Source organism: Vespa mandarinia, chromosome 19, assembly GCF_050613455.1.
Source record: "Vespa mandarinia isolate Hongniang chromosome 19, ASM5061345v1, whole genome shotgun sequence".
Taxonomy (NCBI): Eukaryota; Metazoa; Arthropoda; class Insecta; order Hymenoptera; family Vespidae; genus Vespa; species Vespa mandarinia.
Genome location: NC_140828.1, coordinates 140,296 through 161,456, shown reverse-complemented (window position 1 = coordinate 161,456; position 21,161 = coordinate 140,296). Strand labels below are relative to the sequence as shown.

Below are 21,161 nucleotides of genomic sequence, written 5' to 3'. Positions count from 1 at the left end.
TGAATTTCAAAATACATTCTCTCTCTCTCTCTCTCTGTATCTATCTGTCCATCTGTCTCTATCTCTATGTATCTCTCTTTGATCTTCATTTGTAAATTACGACGAGATAAAAGTAAAAAAATAAAAAAGAAAATGCGATGTATGCAACTTTTTCGTTAGATCATTGCGTCGTACTATTGGCATTGCAAATTTAATCGTGTCCCCCAAGCCCTGCGTCGCGTTATAATTATGCAAACTTCTTGCTTCTTTCTTTCATTCTACACCTTTTTTCTCCTCCTCCTCCTTCTTCTTCTTGATCTTTTTTCTTTTATTTCCCACGTAAAAGAAAAAAAAAGAATAAAAGAAAGGGGAAAAAAAACAAGAGAGAACTGAAGGCGATAGGATTTTAAGGGAAATTAAAGAGGAACTTTAAGGAAGAAGTAAAGGTAAAGAAAACTAAATATTCGCTCGGGGACATTCTATTAATACTTTGATCCCGTTTGAAAAAAGAGAGTAAGAGAGAGAGAGAGAGAGAGAGAGAGAGAGAGAGAGAGAGAGAGAGAGAGGAAAGAAAAAAGATGAAGAAAACGCCTTTGAAGGAAAATGAAAACTTACCTTGTAAAATCCTGTTGGAATATAGACGTGCTTGTCCACACCCTCTGGTAGACTAACGTTATCATCGGAGTATACGCTCTGTAAATGAAAAAAGCAAACAAAAAAAAAAAAAGAAAATAAAGAAATTAAATAATAAAAAAGAAAAAGAATAAAAAAGATCGGCTTTAAAAGGTACCGTCATTATCGAGATACTCGGATCTTGTGCAGCAAAAGAGATTTGTTTTCAAAATTAAATCGCTCAAATGACAAGGCGTCTCTTAACGTTAACGAGTTAAATTATGTTCAGGGGGCATTTACGTACATCTAAATGGCCAAAAAATAAATAATATAAAAAAGGCAATTTTTATCATCCTTTTTTTTCACACAAGTAATTCATTTAACGAATAAAATGTTATTAAAAATCCATGTACTTTTCCCAACGGGAAAGATTAAAACAATTCATTATCTTCTTCGAATTATCCGATGATATCGCTTATGGGTTATTATCAAAAATGGAAATAAAGAAAAATAAAACAACGAAAACATCATCAAAGTATATTTAAAAAGAAGTCGATTCCTTTTGTAATACTTTCATTTAATGAAAGAAAAATATGAATTTTTTTCGAATTTTCGATAAAATAATAATCTGAATAATTTTCAAACGATTAAAAAATGATCTAATGACGAAGAAGAGACTATATCCAAAAGATGATATATGTTAAAAAATATTTTGAAAGGATGCTAAAATATAGGAAGAGAAGAAGAAATATTATTGAAAGATTAATATTTTCAAAGCTTTCTATATAAGTATATATACATAATCTCCGCCGGTTAAGATAAAATCCCGTGATACTTGAGATCCGATGAAACGTGAAGGAAAAACTTTGATGAGTTTTAACATCATAAAAATAAACAATTTTTATAAAAATAACTTTGGAGATACTCACAAGTTGGCTATTACGTAACTTGTTGGCAATTAACGAATACATCGAGCCTCTAGTCCTCGCGTAAGGTACCCAGACGATGTCTTCCCAGTGTACTTTCCACGTCATAGAAGCGATTTCAGCCTCTAGTTTGAAGTGACTGTAAAGGGGAGAAAAAGGCAAGAAGAAGAAGAAGAAGAAGAAGAAGAAGAAGAAGAAGAAGAAGAAGAAGAAGAAAAAGAAGAAGAAAAATAAAGAAAAGAAAAGGAAAGGAAAAAAAGAAACATCATCCGAATTGGCTGTCGAACGTCGTCATGACTTCTCGTCGAAAGAGAAACACTTCGAACGAATGGCAATAAAACGCGAACGAGAAAACGAGACGGTTCTAAAACTCGATAATATAAAGGACGTTAGATACAAGGTTAGAACATTGGTAGTTGGTAAGGAACGATGAGAGTTCTCTAACGAGATTTATTATTTCGTTTCTGATAAATTGAATACGTCGAATGATGGAATCGGCAAACTCAGGATCGTTTCAATTTCTAACGATTTTCCATGACGAGTGCCCATCATCAAGACTTATCATTTAATATTTCCAAGTTATTCATTCTAATGATTATTTGTCGAGTCATAGAGAGTGCAAACTTATTATGCGAAAGTTATTTCTCCCTAGAGATGAAAACGGGCTAAGGACATTTCGCTCGGACTAGTGAATCTACGAGCACAAGGGAATACATCCTTGTTCTTGGTATTTCGCTGCGAGAGTAGCTTGGATGGAGAGCTGCTCGCCTACTGCAAACTAGCTACCTAATTACGTTCCAGTGTTCCTCATAATACGCATACCTGGAAATTCTCAACTAAATTAGAGATGGAAAGTAACGTCGCTTTATTTACCCGAGAAAATCTGCCTAACTCTACATAGAAAATGTTTCGACAGATTTCCTTTCGTCTTCCCTTCTCTTTATTTTTTCTTTTGCTTTCTTTTGTTTCCTTCCTCTTCCTCCTCCTCTTCCTCTTCCTCTTCCTCTTCCTCTTCCTCTTCCTCTTCCTCTTCCTCTTCCTCTTCTTCTTTCGTTCATTTCGATCGAAAATACTTAAGTTATATCGCTTACCGATAAATAAATACCGAGCCCACAACCAGAACGACCACGATCGAACTCAAAACTATCGAGAGAATGGCGTATCCTGGGAGAGCTGGAACGAAAGAGGAGAAGAAAGATAAAATAAAAGTAAAAAGAGAAATAGAAAAGGGAAAATCATTTAACGTAGTAATTCAATTTCGACACGTCGTTATAATCGATATCTTAAGATTATATTAGAGAGATCAAATTAAATCCTTACAATTATCCGGACATAGAGATCCATCGAATCCGCAAGTTGGAGTATCGGGGGGTGGTTTCGGTCTTCCGCCGGACCAATGAATCTGTTTTCCCTTTATATAGTCCAGAGTTTTGTTAGCACCGTAATAATTGGCAACGATCTTTAACAAACGATAAATCGTGAATGACAGAGAGAGAGAGAGAGAGAGATTACGCTAAATCCTATTGATCAACTACCGTCACTTTTATCGGTTTTACCGACGAACGAATAAAATTTCACGAAAGAATTTCATCGTTAAATCTGATTAAAATATATAAAAGTATCCAATCCTTTTATTTCAGTCATGTTCAGCCGAATTAACGATCTCGCACGACGTCAATCGTTTTAACTGTTAACCGGGAAAATTTTCAATCGATGAACGTGAATATGAACAAAATTTATTTCAAATCAAAATAAAATTATGTACAAATGGAATCAAGATAAAGTTTGGATAAATCATTGAATGATAATGGATCGAAATGTTTTAAAAGCCTTTTTCTTTTTTTTTTTTTTTTTTCAATAGGAGTAAATAAGTTAAATCCTGACCGACGAGTCAATGCGTCCTTCCTAATTAACATTAATTAATAATCCGTATAACATGTTACCTCGAATTTCGAAGTTTCCGGATTCATGTCCAGAAGGGAATAATCCGCGATTCTATCGCCATTCTCGTCGATATTCACGTCTCCGGTTATACCTGAAATAATTATCAAACTGGTAAAGTAACTATCAAAGTTTACGTAAAAAAATCTAACTCGATTTCTAATGAAATATCACTTGTGACGATCATTTATCTACGACTATTTAATAAAAAGAAAGAAAGAAAATATAACTCTCTTGCTCTTTCTCATAGACATTTGCGAACTAACCTTTGAAACTTTTACCCCACATTCTTCTCGTTAAATTGCCGCCATCAAGATCAACCTCACCGGTAGGCTTTTCCGGTAGGCTCTCTTTAAGCGCGAGAGCATAAAGAAGAACGGCATCGTAAAAGGCCGTGACGAACGTCGAAACGGAACTATTGCCGAAGGTGAAATTGTATTTGCTTTGTGCCAACGATTTAACTTCACGCGAGAAATTTAAATATTCAAGATCGTCAGGAGTCCGTGCGGTTACAGTCAAAAGTGCTTGGTACGCTTTTCTCGCCTTCTCGTTTCTCTCATCCGTGTCGCCCTCCAATTTCCATGGTTCTATGGAATTGTTGTCGCTGGAAAAGAAAAAGAAGAAAAAAAATCAAAGAAATTTCCAAGAATCCTTTCTGCTTCTCTCGAACCGTCCAAAAGCCAAAGCAACTGACGCAAAAATTCTTGAATTTTCTTCTTTTTTATTCCTTTCTCTTTGTTTTTACTTTCTTTTCTTCATATTCTGTTCTGTCGAACCACTTGATAACCTTTAACATTTATATTGAAAATAAAAAATATAATTAACCTTACGATTAACGTTCATTAAATGACAAAACTTCGTACACGACGACTGATTGACAAATAATTTACTTTGGAATTTCAATGTCTTTATTAAATTCAATTCGATTCAATCGATTATGTTACACGCCGTAACATAAGAGTTACGTCACGTAGTAATAAATTTTACAAAACTATGGATTTGAATGTACAAGATATCTCATGGATCAAACGAAAGGAGGAGAAGGGATAGGGCTGGTCATTCCCAATTAAAAAAAAAGCCTTTACGTATAGCCGTTCAATATCCGTATCGTTTTCAAGTCTATAACAATTTTTGCAGTTAATTAATGGTTGATCTTTGATAAAAAAAAAAAAAAAAAACAGAAAGAAAGAAAGAAAAGCAAAAAAAAAGAGAAGAAAGTACCGATTGCTTTTTATTGAAAATTGAAATTTCTTTTTTCCTAATAATCTAATCAAAGATATCCAAATGTCACATTTTACGAAAATAGATTTCAATCACAGGAAGAATAAAATAAAATAAGACTTTCGATTGAATGTTCGTACGTAAGAATGAAAAAGAAGAAATCGCTTTTCTTCTCTTTTTTTTTTTCTTTTTGCTTTTAAAGAAAATATTCCAAATCTTTCTTTCGAAGAAAATTCTATTACTTTTTTCGACATTCTTTTGCGACATTCATACACATTCTAATAACAAACTATTGTTAAGAACTAATACATAAGGCTTTTTTCTTTTCTATTGGAAACAAACTGTTGATGTATGGATTTTTTGGAAGAGGCTGTACGTTTTATAAGAAGAAAAAGAAAAACAGAGTTATAAAATACAATGTATAGAAATTTATCAATCTTCTCTGTTCAGAGTTCTTTTTTAATCATCAGTTCGACTTAAACGAACGATTATTATCGATATCGAATGAGTTTGAATTTGAATTTGAATTATGAAAATATCAACTCGTAGGAGGCCGTAGCTCATATTAGATAGATCTAGATCGCCTTTAATCCTCTTCCTGTCCTTAAGACAACACGGTTTGGACGTATCGATGGTGCAACGATTGCTTCCTATCTACGATCAATACATTTCTAGACCGCGGTTTACCAATAATCCAGACGAGAAGTTGCGGCCTGGGATTTCTAGCTCAACGAATTCAATTCTATTGAAGCCGAGTACGTCAATTCGAAAATCTTGTCTTTGCCCCCACCTACTCTAGTCATTACTATTATCGTTCATTTGATAAAATCGTACGTAAACGTAATTTCTTTTAAAAGAAAGAATAATTAAATCGTAAGAATTAACGAAAATTCTTTTCTTCTTTTTACCAAACATAGGAATGGTCTATAAAGTATCGAATAATCGATCGTAAGAAGATATACGATCGAAAGGATCGATGTAATAACAAGTTTTGTCTGATTCGAAACGGCCATTACCGGCCTAACATTTTTCTAACATTTTTTTTTTAAAGCCTCGTAAAATACGAGAAGAGGTATGAAGAAATACCACGTAACGCGGGATATATACCGGTCTTTCATAATTAAAAAGCATGGAAAATGGCTCCTTCTCGTTATTACATTGTCCTCATTGAGGGAAGTAAAACATGCGGAAAACGACTTAATAACGTGGATACTCCATTGCATTTATATTATACGGAATAGCAATGAAAAACGTTCTGTTATTATCTTGATAATGTTTACTCGACTCACCTAGATGAAAGCTCTATCGAGAAAAATACATATTCTCCGGAATCAACCATTCCGAGTTCCTCGGCTGCGAGCAATATCTCTCGTATGGTGGTAGAATTTGCGCACATGACTACGACTGAAACATAAGTTGGATTAATAATACCCATTTAGAGATAATAATGTGATTTGATTCAAGAGAAGATATTTATCAGATAAATTGTAAAGCAAATTTTGTAATTATTAACATTTATAAAATGAAGGAAAAAGGAATACGATCGAAAATTCGAATTCTGACGTAACGATCTGGACGAACGTACACGTGTATGAACGTATGTATGCGTGTACCTTATACCTAACCATTCGTGTTATAAACATTTACTCGTACGAGACGTCGTAAAACAATTTTACGATTGTTGAAGTCATATCGGTCCCGTCCGGAAACCAACTTTTCAAAAGTAACGTTTGTGATGTTAACAAAGAAAAAAAAGAAAGAAGAAGAAGAGAGAAAGGCGAAGGAAGAAGGAAGGAAGGAGTACAAAAGGACAGGGAAAATGTAAGAATATAAAAATAATATTTTCTTCTCTGTGTTCATCTGAGTTCTACTCGATCCGATAGAAAACCCTAAGGTCCTTCTTCTCTCTAAAGGTCTCGAGACTGCATAGATGGCCTGAATTCTAGTTTCCTTTTGTAGTCGAGATATCGTTACTTGCATCGACAGTAACTTGCAACGTAAAGCATCAAGCTGCCTGTTTAATAATAGAGAAACGTGCATTATAAAGAACGCCTTACGCCTCTCGTAAATTCCATTCATTTTACGAAAGCAACGAGGACGATAATAAGTGACGATGATGTCGATGGTGAAAGAGAGGACTGTGAGTAACGGGGGAGGGTAGGGGAAAAAGTAAAAGAAAAAAAAAAAAAAAAAAACAAAAACAAAAAAAACAAAAAAAACAAAAAAAAGAAACAACGAGCAACAACTTACTCCTCGCAGACTTTGACACGAATAGAAGAAGATTCCTGTAGTCCTCGGCATTGGTAGTTTCCTGATTGAAACTTTTGTGAGCTGGTGTTTGATTCAACGCTGTAAATACGGCTCCCAAAGTGAAATGGCACTCTGAATTACCGCGGCTGCTCGCCATCGCGTGATTATGATATAATAGACCGGCAATTTTCCAGCCGAATCTTTGAAGTATGTGCCTTAACGCTTCGCCGACCAAACGATGGCTCCCCATCATTCTCGTTAACGTCGGATAGTGCTCGTCCTTATGACGAAAGGCCTCTGCCTGAGCACCTGCCGTCAATACTGGTATCCCCCATACACCAGCATATCTCGCCACCGGTGCAATAACGTAGTCGCAAACGGGACCCAAAAAGGCATCTGCTTTTGTTAGAACAATTCACTCATCAAGAATTCTACGACGATTCCGTGAATCGTTTCGTGCTTGTCCGCTCGAAACAGAAAGTTCTCTCTCCCTCTCTGTCTTTCGAACAAGAGGAAGAAGAAGAAGAAGAAGAAGAAGAAGAAGAAGAAGAAGAAGAAGAAGAAGAAGAAGGAAAGAAAGAAACTTCGAAATTCGAATGTTCTATCGTCGACTCGAAAATGAAAATAGACGAGGAATGAATGACAAGATAAACAGGTTAATAATCAGGTTACAGATTAGTAGACGGGTTAGTCCACTTATTTATATGTGCGCGTAGTTATATTTATATAGAAAGAATGCTACACTCGTGCAAGGATTACGTAATAAAAATGTTAAATTAAAATTCACAATTAAGTGAAATTTTCTCTAATTAAGATTATCATAAAAAAGTCGTCGCGTTTAATCGCCAAAAATATTACGCCAACGTTATGGATGTTTTTCTTTTTTTTGATATGCAATGTCTTTGCCCTATGCAACGGATGTAACACAAGAGATGTAACCAATTAGACTCGATTCTATCCTTCATCGATCGTTCTATATGATCCAACAACGAACGTCGTATTGGCTTCAATGACATCATTGCGGCTACGTATTTCGGCAGAAAGTGGTTTGCGCTCGATTAACCCGCGTCAGAAGGCTATTTGGTCAGAAGGTTATACAAGAACCAAACGAGTAGTAGTATAACTCCTTTCTGTGCGAACTATCCTATTCGTATTGATTACAATTAAAAAAAAAAAAAAAAAAAAAGATAAAAAAGAAAAAAAAAAGAACGTATTCACTTGCTAACTTTTGTACCACCTATCTTTTCGTTTCATCATCTAACGAAGATTTATAAACACTAGCTATACCGAGAAAAAAACTTTTCTCACTTTTTCTCATGAATAATAACTTTTTCCCTTAATCAAGCACTCTTTTAAACTCTATATATCTTTAATAATAAACCACTACCGACCAATAATTATTTCATTTATTTCCTTCAAATCGTCATTATTTTATATTCGTTTTGCATTACGTTTCTTCACCTATCCTATCACCCACCCACCTTTTTCTCCCCCCGCCTCGCTCTTTCTATCGCCCTCCTATCTGCTTTTTATTTTTCTTTTTGTTTTTTTTTCTTCTATTTTTTTCGGCAATAAACCATCATGGCACGTCGTAGAAAGAATATGCCATGAGATATCGCGGGTCTAAAGCTTCACATACGTGTATGGCATGTACATTAAACGCGTTCCTTTGCGAAAAGCAACCTTTGGTATGAATAAGGATAATACATTTTTCTCACGTATACCTTCAACCCCGCAGACCCTACGGAACAATCTCATTATAACTTGTTTCACGTTTATATCGTCTTTTCTCTCCCACAGAAATTACACGTGTTATTTGAAGAAAATGTATAGATACCGTTTGGCCGAATTCATTCTCTTTTTATTTTCATTCAATGGGAAAATAAATATCGATTTTATTATCTCGCCGATGATTGTTCCGCTCTATATTCATCATGAAAAAAAGAAGACACACGTGAAAAAAGAAAAAAAGGAAAAACAAGGAACGTATTATCGTCCTCCAAATAGATACGATATTACGCTTTAGATAATTCGGAATTTTTTATTATTTCTTTTTGTTTTGTTTTTTCTTTGTTTTTCCTTTTTTTCAGGAGAAACCGTCAGACCGTACATTTTCAATTTTGTAATTTCGATTCGTCAATACGCCCACACGTTGATTAGTCGGTTCGTTTGCAGTTCTCTACTTTCTCTCCGTTTTTTCCCTTTAAACGCCGTTTCGTCAATTTATACCGGCAAATCGAACGCAATCGTTATTCAATCCGTGCACCCTTCTGATTCGCTATCTACAAATTCCAGAATAGAATGTATGTATGTATGTATTGTGTGCGTGAGATGTTTATCTCGAAAAAATGGAATATCTTTTGGCGAGGGAGTGAATCTAGAAAAAGAATTCTTTTTTACAGATTTGTTTGATACTAAAAGCAAATCTATATGACGTCTATTTTCATAAGTCTAATGATAGGAGAAATTTCACAGCTCAATTCATTTTCTTCAATGGGACCGTATTATTCTTGAAAAGAATTCAACGATCTGCCATTATAAGATTATTTATTGTTATAAAATGTTATAAATTGTACTATATGAAAGAGTGAATTCGTTTAAAAAATTTTTTTCCGTCACTTGATCTGCAAAGAGCAAAAAAAAGAAAAAAGATTGGTACCATATAATGTACCAATTCCTTTCCGTACCGAACAAATCTGTAAAGAAGAAAAAAAAAGTCTAGGTTCAATCCCTCGCGAGATATTCCAATTTTTCGAGATAAACGGGACACACACATCTGTATACGTATGTATATATATATATATATATATATGTATATATATGTATATATATGTAAATATGTGAACGGCAGCTTATCCTCTGTCTTCCATTAGTTTCGAAATGGAAGAATGTACGTGTCACAGTGTTTTTTAAAGATGAATAAACGATCGTAAAGGGAAATCGGGAAATCGTGAAATCGAAAAACTACATCGACGAACGAGAAAGAATTTTCGTCAAAATTTAAGACAACGAGATAGACGAGGTACCGGCAAACGAGAATACGAATGTAGAAGGGCGAGAGTTCAATTGACTCGGTAGAGGAGAAAGGGGAAAAGTGGGATGAGGATTAGGGGTAAAAAGAGGAGAAGTACAGGGGGGACCTCTGGATGGCACATACTGGAGGGCATTTCGAGGGATCGAAATAATTAAGCGTAATTAAGAGAAGGAATTTGAGTGCCGATAATAAGAAAGAAAGTGGTCGCGTCTCGCGAAGTAGATAACCAACCGCAAACGAATAGCCAAGCTGCTGCTATTGCAGACTAACATAAGAGCAAACTCTCCCGGCTTTGGTTGATTGACCGCAACGTCCTGCAGGGCTCCGGTCTTTACTAGTTGACCGATTCCTCTTTCTTATTGTTGCGCTACGAGTTTACGCACACACGAAAGATCTCTCTGCAGCTGCTGGTGAACCACCGATGATGACCGATGACGTCAGCCCTTCATAAAAATAGGGCCGCATTTCTACTGTCCGTGGCACGGCTTTAAAGTTGCGGAACGAGGAGCAATTAAAACGCAACGGACTCTACTTAGTTTGCCTTCTGTATCACGTTCTTTCTCCTTCTTTTTTCTCTTCTTCTTATTTTCCCTCTAATAACGTTTTCTTTACTCTAACATAAGCGCTATTTCTACGCAATGCACCGGTACGAATCGGCACGAATCAATAGCCTTAATCATCGGGAGAGGCCCAAAAGAATTCTTCCCCGTAAGGAGAACACTTTACGAATTCGTACGTAACGATCATTCTTATTGGGGTTAGTGCACCGAATCAACGAGACGATCAAACGAGATCTCGCTGGCAATAAACGTTATTTTCATCGCGGTATAATATGCAACCCTTTTAAAATACGGGACAACGTACATGAATACATACGAATAAGTACGTAGGTAGTAACGTGCACATCATACCCCGTATATATATTCGTTTGTCCTTATATAACCAAGCGAAATTGCACGACTTTCAAAGGGGAAATATCGAAGGTACCGACTGTCACGGATTTTCATTAAACTTCTTTTTTTCATCCGTCCGTCGAAAGCACGAAAGCTAAACATTTTCTCTGGATCGTTCCGTATTACCTCGTTCCGCGGTACGCCGGATGAAATTTCTTATGAAATTATTCCATGCATTTCATGTTCTTTTCGGGCGTAAAGAGATTCGTCGTGACGGGCATTCACATGCATAATATCGACGAGCAAAGGAGAAAGTCAATGAGATTAGAATAATGGGACGGACAGAGAGAGAGAGAGAGAGAGAGAGAGAGAGAGAGAGAGAGAGAGACTTTTATGCTGCGAAAGCAACTCCTTCCTTTATGACAATATATTCTGATGACAATTTATTAGCTACCTCGCTCGGAGAAAATAAAGGCGATAAGAACGAAAAAGGCAAAGGTGTATGAGGAGATGAAAGATAAAAAGGGGTGGGTTAAGAGTAAAGAAAAGAAAGTGGACGATCTCTGAGCGACCTGCCGTCTGATTGATGTAAAACTCGAAGGCTGCCAATGGTCCGTAAGTGCTCGAACAACGAGAATCCCGATGATCGACCTTTATGTTCCATCCTGGCAGGGGTCCCTTCGACGAGCTAACAGCTTTAACGGCCAAAAGTACAGCTGGCAATACCCTGGGCAAGCTCTGTTCGTGATGCGGATCGCCAGGAGCTATTACGGCTAGTTTCACTTCACCCTTCGATTGTTTACGTATACCGAAACATTCCTTCGTCGTTCGCACATTGAACGTATTAGTTTCATTCGTAGCGAACGCGCATAATATAATCAACGTCAGTGTCACGTAAACAAAAGCGAAACCAATAATAGGATCGTGGGTGTTAATGGATTTCCGTATCCACGAATTCATCGTGATTATCGACAATGACTTGCCTTAAGACAATTTCCCTTAAATAATTTATCTTATTTTCTTACAGCAGCCCCACCGTATTTGTCCGAATGATCGCGTACGTTCTCCTTCGGTCGTAGAATCACGTCCCCTTCTTCCCTCCCTTTTGTAATAATCGAATAATATTCGTGGCATCATTCACAAATATAACACGATATAGAAAATCGTCTCGATCGATCACAGATTTCTGATCTAATAATCTTCCCCTTCCGTTTCTCATTAATCTTACGTATTTATCGGGTGCCACCCACGATGGCGATTTACGAGATAGAGTTAGACTTGTGCACGCCGTCACGTGCTTAACAGCTGATGAGAAGTAGGATGCACGTAAGAAACCATAAGCACAAGGCACAGACACAGACACGGCTAATGTACTTTTTTTTTCAATCTACTATATGCCCCTTAACGACATGATTCTTCAAGAATTCTCCAATAATCGTTGATTATAAATTGCGAAACCACTGGATATACTGGGGGAAAAAAGAAACACTCGCGTTTTAATGAAATTAATTGCTCGACTAATTAATTTATTCGCCCTTATTACACGTATGCGCCCGCTTGAAATATTAAAGAAACTTTTATTTACGTATCGTTACGATCCTAATACGATATGGCGATTATAATAAATTTTCTATTATCCCATCGATCGTACTAATGTCGACTTATCGACGAATTCGATTCTTCCAAAAAAGTTTCGTAAAATTATCACGAATAAATATGTCTATCCAATCGTAAACATCGTTAAATCGATGGAAATTATTGCTCTTGGATCAAGATGCGCTCGGAGCGCGCGCGCATTGCTAACTGATAGCCGACGAGGGCGAAAGATACCACGGTGATCAGAATCGCCCCTCGAAGTCGCTCCACCTCCACCACCACCGCCACGACGACGACAACTAACCATCTCTATCAGCAACATCAACGTCAACGCTAACATAAACGCCAATGCCAAAACCAACACTAGTTTAATCCATAACTCTCTAGCGTTTTCTCTTAGCGTTATTTTATACCACACGCACGCACGCACGCACGCACGCACACACACACCCTACGTCCAGAAATGCGTATGTAAAAAGACGATTCACGCGTGCGCGCGCATACAGTGCGCTTGCTACTCATGTGTAAGGTTGGCGCGTATTATCATTGACGAGTAAAATGGAAGAACGCATGCGTCCGATCCCGTCCACCTCTTCCATTGAAATAATGAAAGCCCACCAGTAAAATCTCAGCGTACCTTCGACGCGCCCTTTTTTTTTCTCCTCTTCGTTCGATCGCGAACCAACAAAGATCTCACAGTTATTTTACAACGGCTTATAACTAAGTTAGACAAATATTTGATACTTTTACGCGCACCTACTACTATTATTACTTTATGAGGTGTAAAAGAAAAAAGTCATATTCGGACACTAAGAAAGTAACCAGCCGTAGGGGCATAATCTAATTATAAGATAATAACCGCATGATGCCGGCATTAAAATTTATTATTTTAAGAAGTTATCTACCAAAGAGACGAACATACGAGTTCGCAATAACGTAGAATTTTATAGATCCAATGAAAATTTCAGCCAAAGTTGCAACATTAATGAAATATAATCTTAATGAAATTATTCTTGCTCGACTAAGTTACGAAAACTGCGAGATTATGGTTTCTATCTTTAATATATTTATAATGACCTCATCTATCATGCCATGACTATGTCCATAAGCTCCTCTATTTTTACTATCTGCGGTATGACCTAACGGTACATCTTCTAACCATATCGTACTTTCTCATATCGTATTTATATCGTTGGATATGCCTAAACATAGATGAATAAATTAAATTTATACTTTTATCTATCTACACATACTTCTCTATCTAGCTATTCCTTTATGCTGTCCTTTAAGCTTTATCGAATCCATAACGCGAACGATGGGGGAAATAAATGTCTGCAGGGGACAGTAGAAAATTGAATGCAAAATGGCTACTCGGTAGTGGTAAACTCTCGTCTGCATTTGTATTTATTACCTATGTATGTGGGTGTGTGTGTGTGTGTGTATAGGGCGTCCCATCGTAATTGATCGGCCGCGAATCGACGATTATTAAAAACGAAATAAAATTTTTTCTTTAAAATGAAATCTCTACGTCACATTCCAGATGATCTAACGTTAAATCCAATATATAAAGGAATTCTATTAAAGTTTTACTTTCTGCAATTTGATTTGATTAAGTTTCAAAGTGACGGATGCGCGATACCAGCTTTGAGGACCTATGAGCAAAATTGTTAAAGTTTCAGGCAAAGCTTCGAGCAATCCTTGTAAACTTTTGTTTGTTCAACGAGAGTAATTTAACACGGACCATTTATTTTACATTCAGAATCGAGATAGATCGATTACAAATGCCTTTTGTTACGCCTTTTCTTTTTCCATCATCGTCATACGACTATAACTTTAATTGAATATTTTTAGACTTTTACGTATTATCAGACAAATGCATGAATATCAATTAATTTCTTTCATACTTATTGTTACTTAATTTTTAATTGATTTTTATTTAATAATAGACTGACAGATGCGAAAAGTGAAAAATTTGTATTTTTACCGACCCCCAAGTCTGACGATATTTTAGCCGGTCGATAAATTTAATCTCAGACTTACCGATTACCGATACCGTCGTTCTTCCATAGTTTTCGTCATTTAACAATTGTCCATTATCGACCATCGGCAAAAAAGAAATCCGATCGATAAGGTAATAAAATCGAAAGAAAAAGATTTTCTTTCAGATCTAAGATATCAACGGTATCAAATATTACGAGTTCATTAAGGAAACATTTAAATATAGATTTTTTTTTGGACGTATTCATTTTTTTCACCGTATCAAAAGATGATTTGATATCGACGGATATCAATAATAAAGATGATCGACCAGTAAGCGATAACGATGCGCGATAAAGTAAACGACGAAACGATAACGTCAACTTGGTCTGACTAAAATAGAAAATTTGATAAGAGCACAAACTTACTACTGGTACTATCCGCTAAATACTTGTGTTATTTTAATCTCCCATACGGCCTTTGTTACAAACCTTCGGAAAATCTTTAACTCTTACAATTACCAAGCTCGCAAATCTCTTGGCTTTCTTGGAACAGACAAGAAAACAAATGTTCGCCATATCTGTTTGTATAGATAGCGAACATTTGTTTTTTACCTTATCAAGTATTACATGAAGAAAAAAGTAATTTTTTCACTCTTTAATCCACTTGAAATGATTAATGTATATTAAGAGGAATGATCTACGTCTAACAATAAAGGGTACCCTTCCGGAGCGTAATTAATTTTTCCACAAGTGGATCTTAATTACCTCGGAGTATGATTTATCGTTCAAACGAATAACTAATAGATAACTATATGAATAGGTATTAACAGTCCGATATCTTGGTCTAAAAATATTCTAGACCGAAAGAAAGAAAACTCGTGGAGCCATAGAACAAATCATCGTACGAATCTCTGATTCGTGCCATCCACCATGTTACAAATCGCCATTCGTATTCGCGATAACAGAAATATTCTCCTCCTCAAGTAGAATATTTAATCTTTGTCAGAGTCCCCTTTTTATTCTTCGTCCTTGAAGTCCTCAAGTTCTTATCGATCGTAAGGCATCTTTATGAATGTCGAAGAAAAATTGCCAACTTCTGACGATAAGTAGCTTTTCGTAAAGAGAGAGAGAGAGAGAGAGAGAGAGAGAGAGAGAGAGAGAGAGAGAAAGAGGGGGCGGAGCTATTATAAAAATTCTAAAAAAAAGAAGAAAGAAAGAAAGGAAGATTAATACCCTTCTACAAAAGAAAATAGACATAGCGATCGTAAAAAGAGGCTTGCCATCTTCTATGCAGCAATTCTCGAGAAAACACTTTTTCGTCAAATCTTCTAACCAAAGAGAATAGGACCAGACGCAAATCGACGAATATTTTAATCCTAATCGGCAATGTGAAAAATGTTCGAGGACGAAATATAAAATATAAAAATTTTCTTCGCTTACCACCGTAAGAATTGCCGACGTGTACTTTAAGAGCTTCCAAATAATCCACCGACGTGGCAGTTTCAATGTCGTAAGTGCCAAATGTAAAATTAGGCTTCTTCTTAAGATACTCGACCATGGATTTCATCATTAATTGACAACAATGCCTTCCGCCAACTTGAATTTGTCCATTCGTCGCATAAAACAAATGGACCTTTCGCCATTCGTAACTGAATGAAATCAAACGCTTTTAATAAATAAAAATCTATTATTTGTCGTAAAATATTGCAAAACGATCTAATTTTGGTTGTACTTACTAATTTATGATAGCTATCAAGAACTGCGCTATATCCCGAAAAGCCAAATTCCCAACGCGTGTAGTCATAAAGTACTCGTCCTTGCATTCCCTCTTTTGCTCTGTAAAATCGAAAGTAAATCCCCCTGTGGTAATCAACGGAGCGCCTAAAAATTTGACTGCTCTTCCGACGACGGCTAGAAAATAAATCAAAAGTTTGTCTATCATAAAACCAAAGGAAAATTCAAAGACATCCGAGATACTCGCTTTCGTGCGAGTTGAAAGAAAGGAAAATAAATAAATAAATAAATAAATAAATAAATAAATAAATAAATAAATAAATGAATAGAAAAAGAAACTTTGACGCATGTAAACGCAGGAACGTTAAAATCTCACTCACCGACGCAATAATCGCAAGCCGGTCCGAGAAAGAGGTGCACGCAATTCAAGTAACTATCGATCGAACAGACTTGTGCGTACATCGCGTCGCAGTGGTCGTCCTGAGGTAAAAACGTGAGATTCAACCAATGCGGCAGCAGATTGCGAGCTCTGGCTTCGTAAACTGCCAAATCTTAAGACAAAAAAAAGAGGAAAAACGAGAAAAAGAAAAAAAAAAAAAAAGAGAAAAAAGAGAAAGGACAAAGAATTAAATGAAAATGAAAAAGGAAGAAAAATGCGATAAGTTTTGTATTGTCAAATGAGTTTCAATCGCACGGATAAGAAAATATTAATCTTGATCTTACCGAGAACGGGTAAAACTTTAGGCAACGATATCTCGAAGTTCGGATCAGCAGGCAATATAACGGCTACTCGTAGCTCACATGAGATGATCCCAGTTTGGCTTGTGCTACAGAGTACTTCGCAATCGCGTGGGAATTGTATCTCGCGACAGGTTACCTTCCCGTTTGCGGCATGACGCATCAAAGAAAAGATCGTCGTCAGAATGAAGATCCAACGATGCGAGATCCCCATCGATGCGAGCTGATCTCATTTATCCTTTATGCCCCGATTAACGCACCACGATTCCACAAGGTGATGAAGATAATCGGAGAAAAAAGAGAAAAAAGAGAAAAAAGAAAAGAAAGAAAACAAAGGAAGAAAGAACGAAATGTACTATATATATATACATATATATATATATGTCCGAAACTTCTGAAGGAACTGTTGTACGCGCGATCGATCGACTAATCGATCAATTTTCTTCATCGTTCCTTTCTCAAATTCGACAACGGCGAACTTCTCCTCCTCGTTCAACTCTCATTTTCACTGGTTAGCACCTTCCTCGCGCTTCGATAACCCCATTCCTTTGAACGCTATCAACGTCGGATGATTATCTCGATCGTTAGCCTGTTTTCTCAATTCTATTTTTGTTCTTCCGGCGTGTAAAACCAAGAGTTATTTCATAGACGTACGACGACGATCTCAGGATGAGGAAGCTCGAAAGACGCAACAACCCCCGACGGCGACGGCGACGGCGACGACGACGACGACGACGACGACGACGACGACGACGACGACGACGGCGGCGTTGGCGACGGCGACGACGAACGCACGATTGCGAGCGAGCGCATCCTGATTTACGATTAACCAAGATCGAAATCGTGATACTTTAACGATCATTCTCGCGCACCGAGAAAGAGTATACTGAGCTGTGGGTTCTGTATTATCGGCTGATATGTTTGATCATCTATCGCACCAATAAACTCAGCTATCTCACCTAAAAGTTCTTCAAACGGAATTCCAACGATTTCGACAATACTTTCACTAAATGACAAATTGTAAAAAAATCTTTACCCTACACGAATACGATCTTTTTCATATGCATATGATCGTGTACATGCAATACGATTTTTTCTTCAACAACAAACAATTGGACGATTCGTCGTAACAAAAAGATGCGCAATTATACGAATTACACATAATCGCATTGTCGTTATCTTCGTTTATTCTCTCTTCTTTCTCCTTCGTCGATCTCCTTCGACCTTCACGTCTTCGCGCTGTGTTCCTCCAACTTGAACTTGATTGATGATTCGTAATGTCGATATCGATTATCGTACTTTCCAAATGATATAGCAAAATGATAACGTTTGGATTTTCCTTTGCCTTTTTCACTCTTATCCTTTTATTTGTTCTTATCACTGAAACGCGTAAATAAAAACGAAAACAAAATAATGTGCGCGCGTGTGCGTATTAATCAACAAAAATTGAATTAAAACGATTCGTCCTTTCGAGCTATTAGTCCATTAGATTAGAAATGGTTCACAGGTGTCTTTCAATTTCAATAAGACGTACATACCTCGTATAGCGCGATTCTCCTCGAGATCGTAATACCTACTGACACTTTGAATCCGGTCAGAAGAAAGAAGAGAGAGAGAGAGAGAGAGAGAGAGAGAGAGAGAGAGAGAGAGAGAGAGAGAACTTCGTTTGATGATGACGACAAACACGCGCTCAGAATCGCGCTACCTTATCGCCAATCGTTTATATCGTATAGGCGTTTGATAATAGTTATCGAAATCTCCGATGTGCGTTAATCCCTCACCTCTACCCTTTAGCTCGTTCATTTTCTTTTCAACATTGAGTTTTCTTTCCACGACCATCCAAAGGATATCAAAGACTAATTCGTGGATATCGCAGTGATAAAATTCAATCGGATCATCCGGTTTTTCACCGATATTTCTCTCTCTCTCTCTCTCTCTCTCTTTCTCTCTATCTATCTATCTATCTATCTCTATCTCTATCTCTCTTTCAAGAGCTTTAATAATAAAACGCAAACAGGTATATGTAGACCTTATGATAATGTAGTACCTGTATTATATATCTATTCGATCTGTAGGGGGTTGTGAACGAAAAATTATCAACAACAGGAGAGCAAGTTCTATCCTTCGCGAAAGTAAAATCTCGACTGATCATAAACAGGAGATAGAGATATCTTCTTTTACTTTTGCGCATCCGCAACGTGGCACGAGAGGGTGCAACAAGTGTCTCTCATTAGAAGCCTACCCTTCTATGATTACTTGGCAAAAAGTAATCATGTCGATGAAAACATTTCATTATTTACGAATAGATATATAATAGGTATGGATACATTTTGATTTTCTTTTGACGAGGCGTAAACGTCCGCAAAGAACGCTAAATATATAATAGTTTTTTTTTCCTTTTCTTTTCTCTTTTTCCTATTTCTTCAACGCATCACACAACTTTCAAACGCAATACGCCTGATCGCAAATAACTTTTATTCGAAATACGATATTATTTTCGCAATTACAATAATACGAAAGAAGTGTTACACTTTTCATTCTTTTTAGTTTTTTGTTTTTTCTTTTCCTTTCTTTCCTCATGATCACTGTTAATTGTAACAGTGGATTAAGTACAAAAAAAAAAAAAAAAAAAGAAAAAGATTGGAAAAAAATACTTTACGTAGAAAGTAATATCGATTATTCAGATCTCATCGCTTGAAGAATTATTGCATACGTAGACACTCTCGTTAAATTCAAACTCTGTTGTCGTTAATTCTTTAAAACCCATCCTGAAATAATATTTCAAAAATTGACAAATTTACAGCCATTTAAAGTATATGTATCTTCATTTATCCATATCTATACATATATCTATATATCTTTATTTTAAACGCTGTTTTACTCAAAATCGATTTGAATGAAATTTCGTATCATTGTCTAATCTTTATTGCGCGGAAATCTTTTTTTGTATTTTGTTCTTTGCTTTAAATACCAAAAAACTAATAAATCTTTTTATCGAAGGTCGATTATTCATTAATAAAATTAATTGCGTGAAAATGAAAAAGAAAAAAAACCAAAGAAAAAAACAAGAGAAAACCATAAAAATTAAATTTTTTAAACTTTTCAGACGTATGTAACACCTTGAAGCATTAACACATATACATTCACGCGCGAGTCTACGAAATAATTGTTCAATGCATGATTCTACATAATAATTCGTCAATGATTCAATAACTGTATTACAAATCAGAATCATCGATAAGCCGTCTCATTTTTAAATGATTATAAATAAAACAAACAACAAAGGCATATAACAATTTCCATTAGATGACGACAAATATTAAGTATGTACGATTGTTAATCATAAATAATCGATTGTTTGTTATGATCGATAATAAAATATTTCGACATGTCCAAGATATATTGGAGAAGAATATAGAAGAATTGTTTTTATCGGGAAGAAAAAAAAAAAAAAAGACGTAGAAGAATGATATAATAATTATGTGTCATGTTGATAACAAATTAAAAATGTTGGATATACTTGCTTGTTGGATATACTTGACTGTTGCAACAAATTTCATAATAATGGCGTCGGCGTCGATGAGAATGTCGACCAGTGCACATGCGCATGATGCCTTAAGAAACTCCTCGTATATTCCATTAGCGAAATCTGACTTCTTTCCGAAGGACATTCGAGTGAATCTTTAATATAAATAAATTTATGACATATACACGTGTATATATATATATATATATATATATATATATATATACATACATATATATGTATAGACGTGTATCAAAATCTCGAGAAAATACGGAAAACTTTTCAATTGTACGATAAGAAAAAGATGGGAAAAGATGGGAAAAGAAAAGAAAAATAGGAAAAAAGTGTTGCAACGAAAACTTTCATATAATCCATTTTTCCTACCTTTGTCCTTCTGTTAATATTTAACATTTTGATGATAAAGGAAATTTGTGAAATACAGATTTGTTGAGCTAATTTGATGAAACTAATTACGAAATTAATATGCTCATGTTTCGGTCCATCCGATACGACGAGTACACAATAACTGTTGAATCTAAAGTAGTCCCTTTCAGAATATTCGGTATCAATACACCTCACGGCCAATCCTGATTGGTTCTTCATCGTATGATTGGAACTATATTCATTCGGTTACGACAAAAGTCCTTTCTTACCAATTGCAAGTACAACAAACAGATACATATCGTCTGTGTATGTGTACGTTGGTCACGCTAATTCTTCGAGTGGAATGCA

The 21,161-nt window shown here is 36.0% G+C and overlaps 1 protein-coding gene across 6 annotated transcripts in view; it reads right to left on the bottom strand.

The window, feature by feature from the left end:
- Positions 1-21,128, bottom strand: part of LOC118449799 (atrial natriuretic peptide receptor 1) — a 39,629-nt gene extending 18,501 nt beyond the window's left edge. The window contains exons 1-12 of one of the 6 annotated variants that reach the window (XM_035884814.2): positions 20,814-21,128; positions 20,428-20,584; positions 16,546-16,645; positions 16,168-16,342; positions 15,872-16,080; positions 5,969-6,083; positions 3,725-4,062; positions 3,461-3,552; positions 2,838-2,976; positions 2,609-2,690; positions 1,521-1,656; positions 595-672 (exon numbers count right to left, since the gene is read on the bottom strand). In XM_035884814.2, the coding sequence (XP_035740707.2) occupies positions 595-672; positions 1,521-1,656; positions 2,609-2,690; positions 2,838-2,976; positions 3,461-3,552; positions 3,725-4,062; positions 5,969-6,083; positions 15,872-16,080; positions 16,168-16,342; positions 16,546-16,645; positions 20,428-20,574 (1,611 nt within the window). In that variant the 5' untranslated portion in view covers positions 20,575-20,584; positions 20,814-21,128. Of the gene's footprint in view, positions 1-594; positions 673-1,520; positions 1,657-2,608; positions 2,691-2,837; positions 2,977-3,460; positions 3,553-3,724; positions 4,063-5,968; positions 6,084-6,929; positions 7,326-11,428; positions 12,205-15,871; positions 16,098-16,167; positions 16,343-16,545; positions 16,717-16,888; positions 19,515-20,427; positions 20,585-20,813 lie in introns of those variants that run through there. The other 5 variants (XM_035884811.2, XM_085662860.1, XM_035884815.2 and 2 more) reach the window with 5 other exon arrangements.
- Between the last annotated feature and the right edge of the window lie 33 nt (positions 21,129-21,161).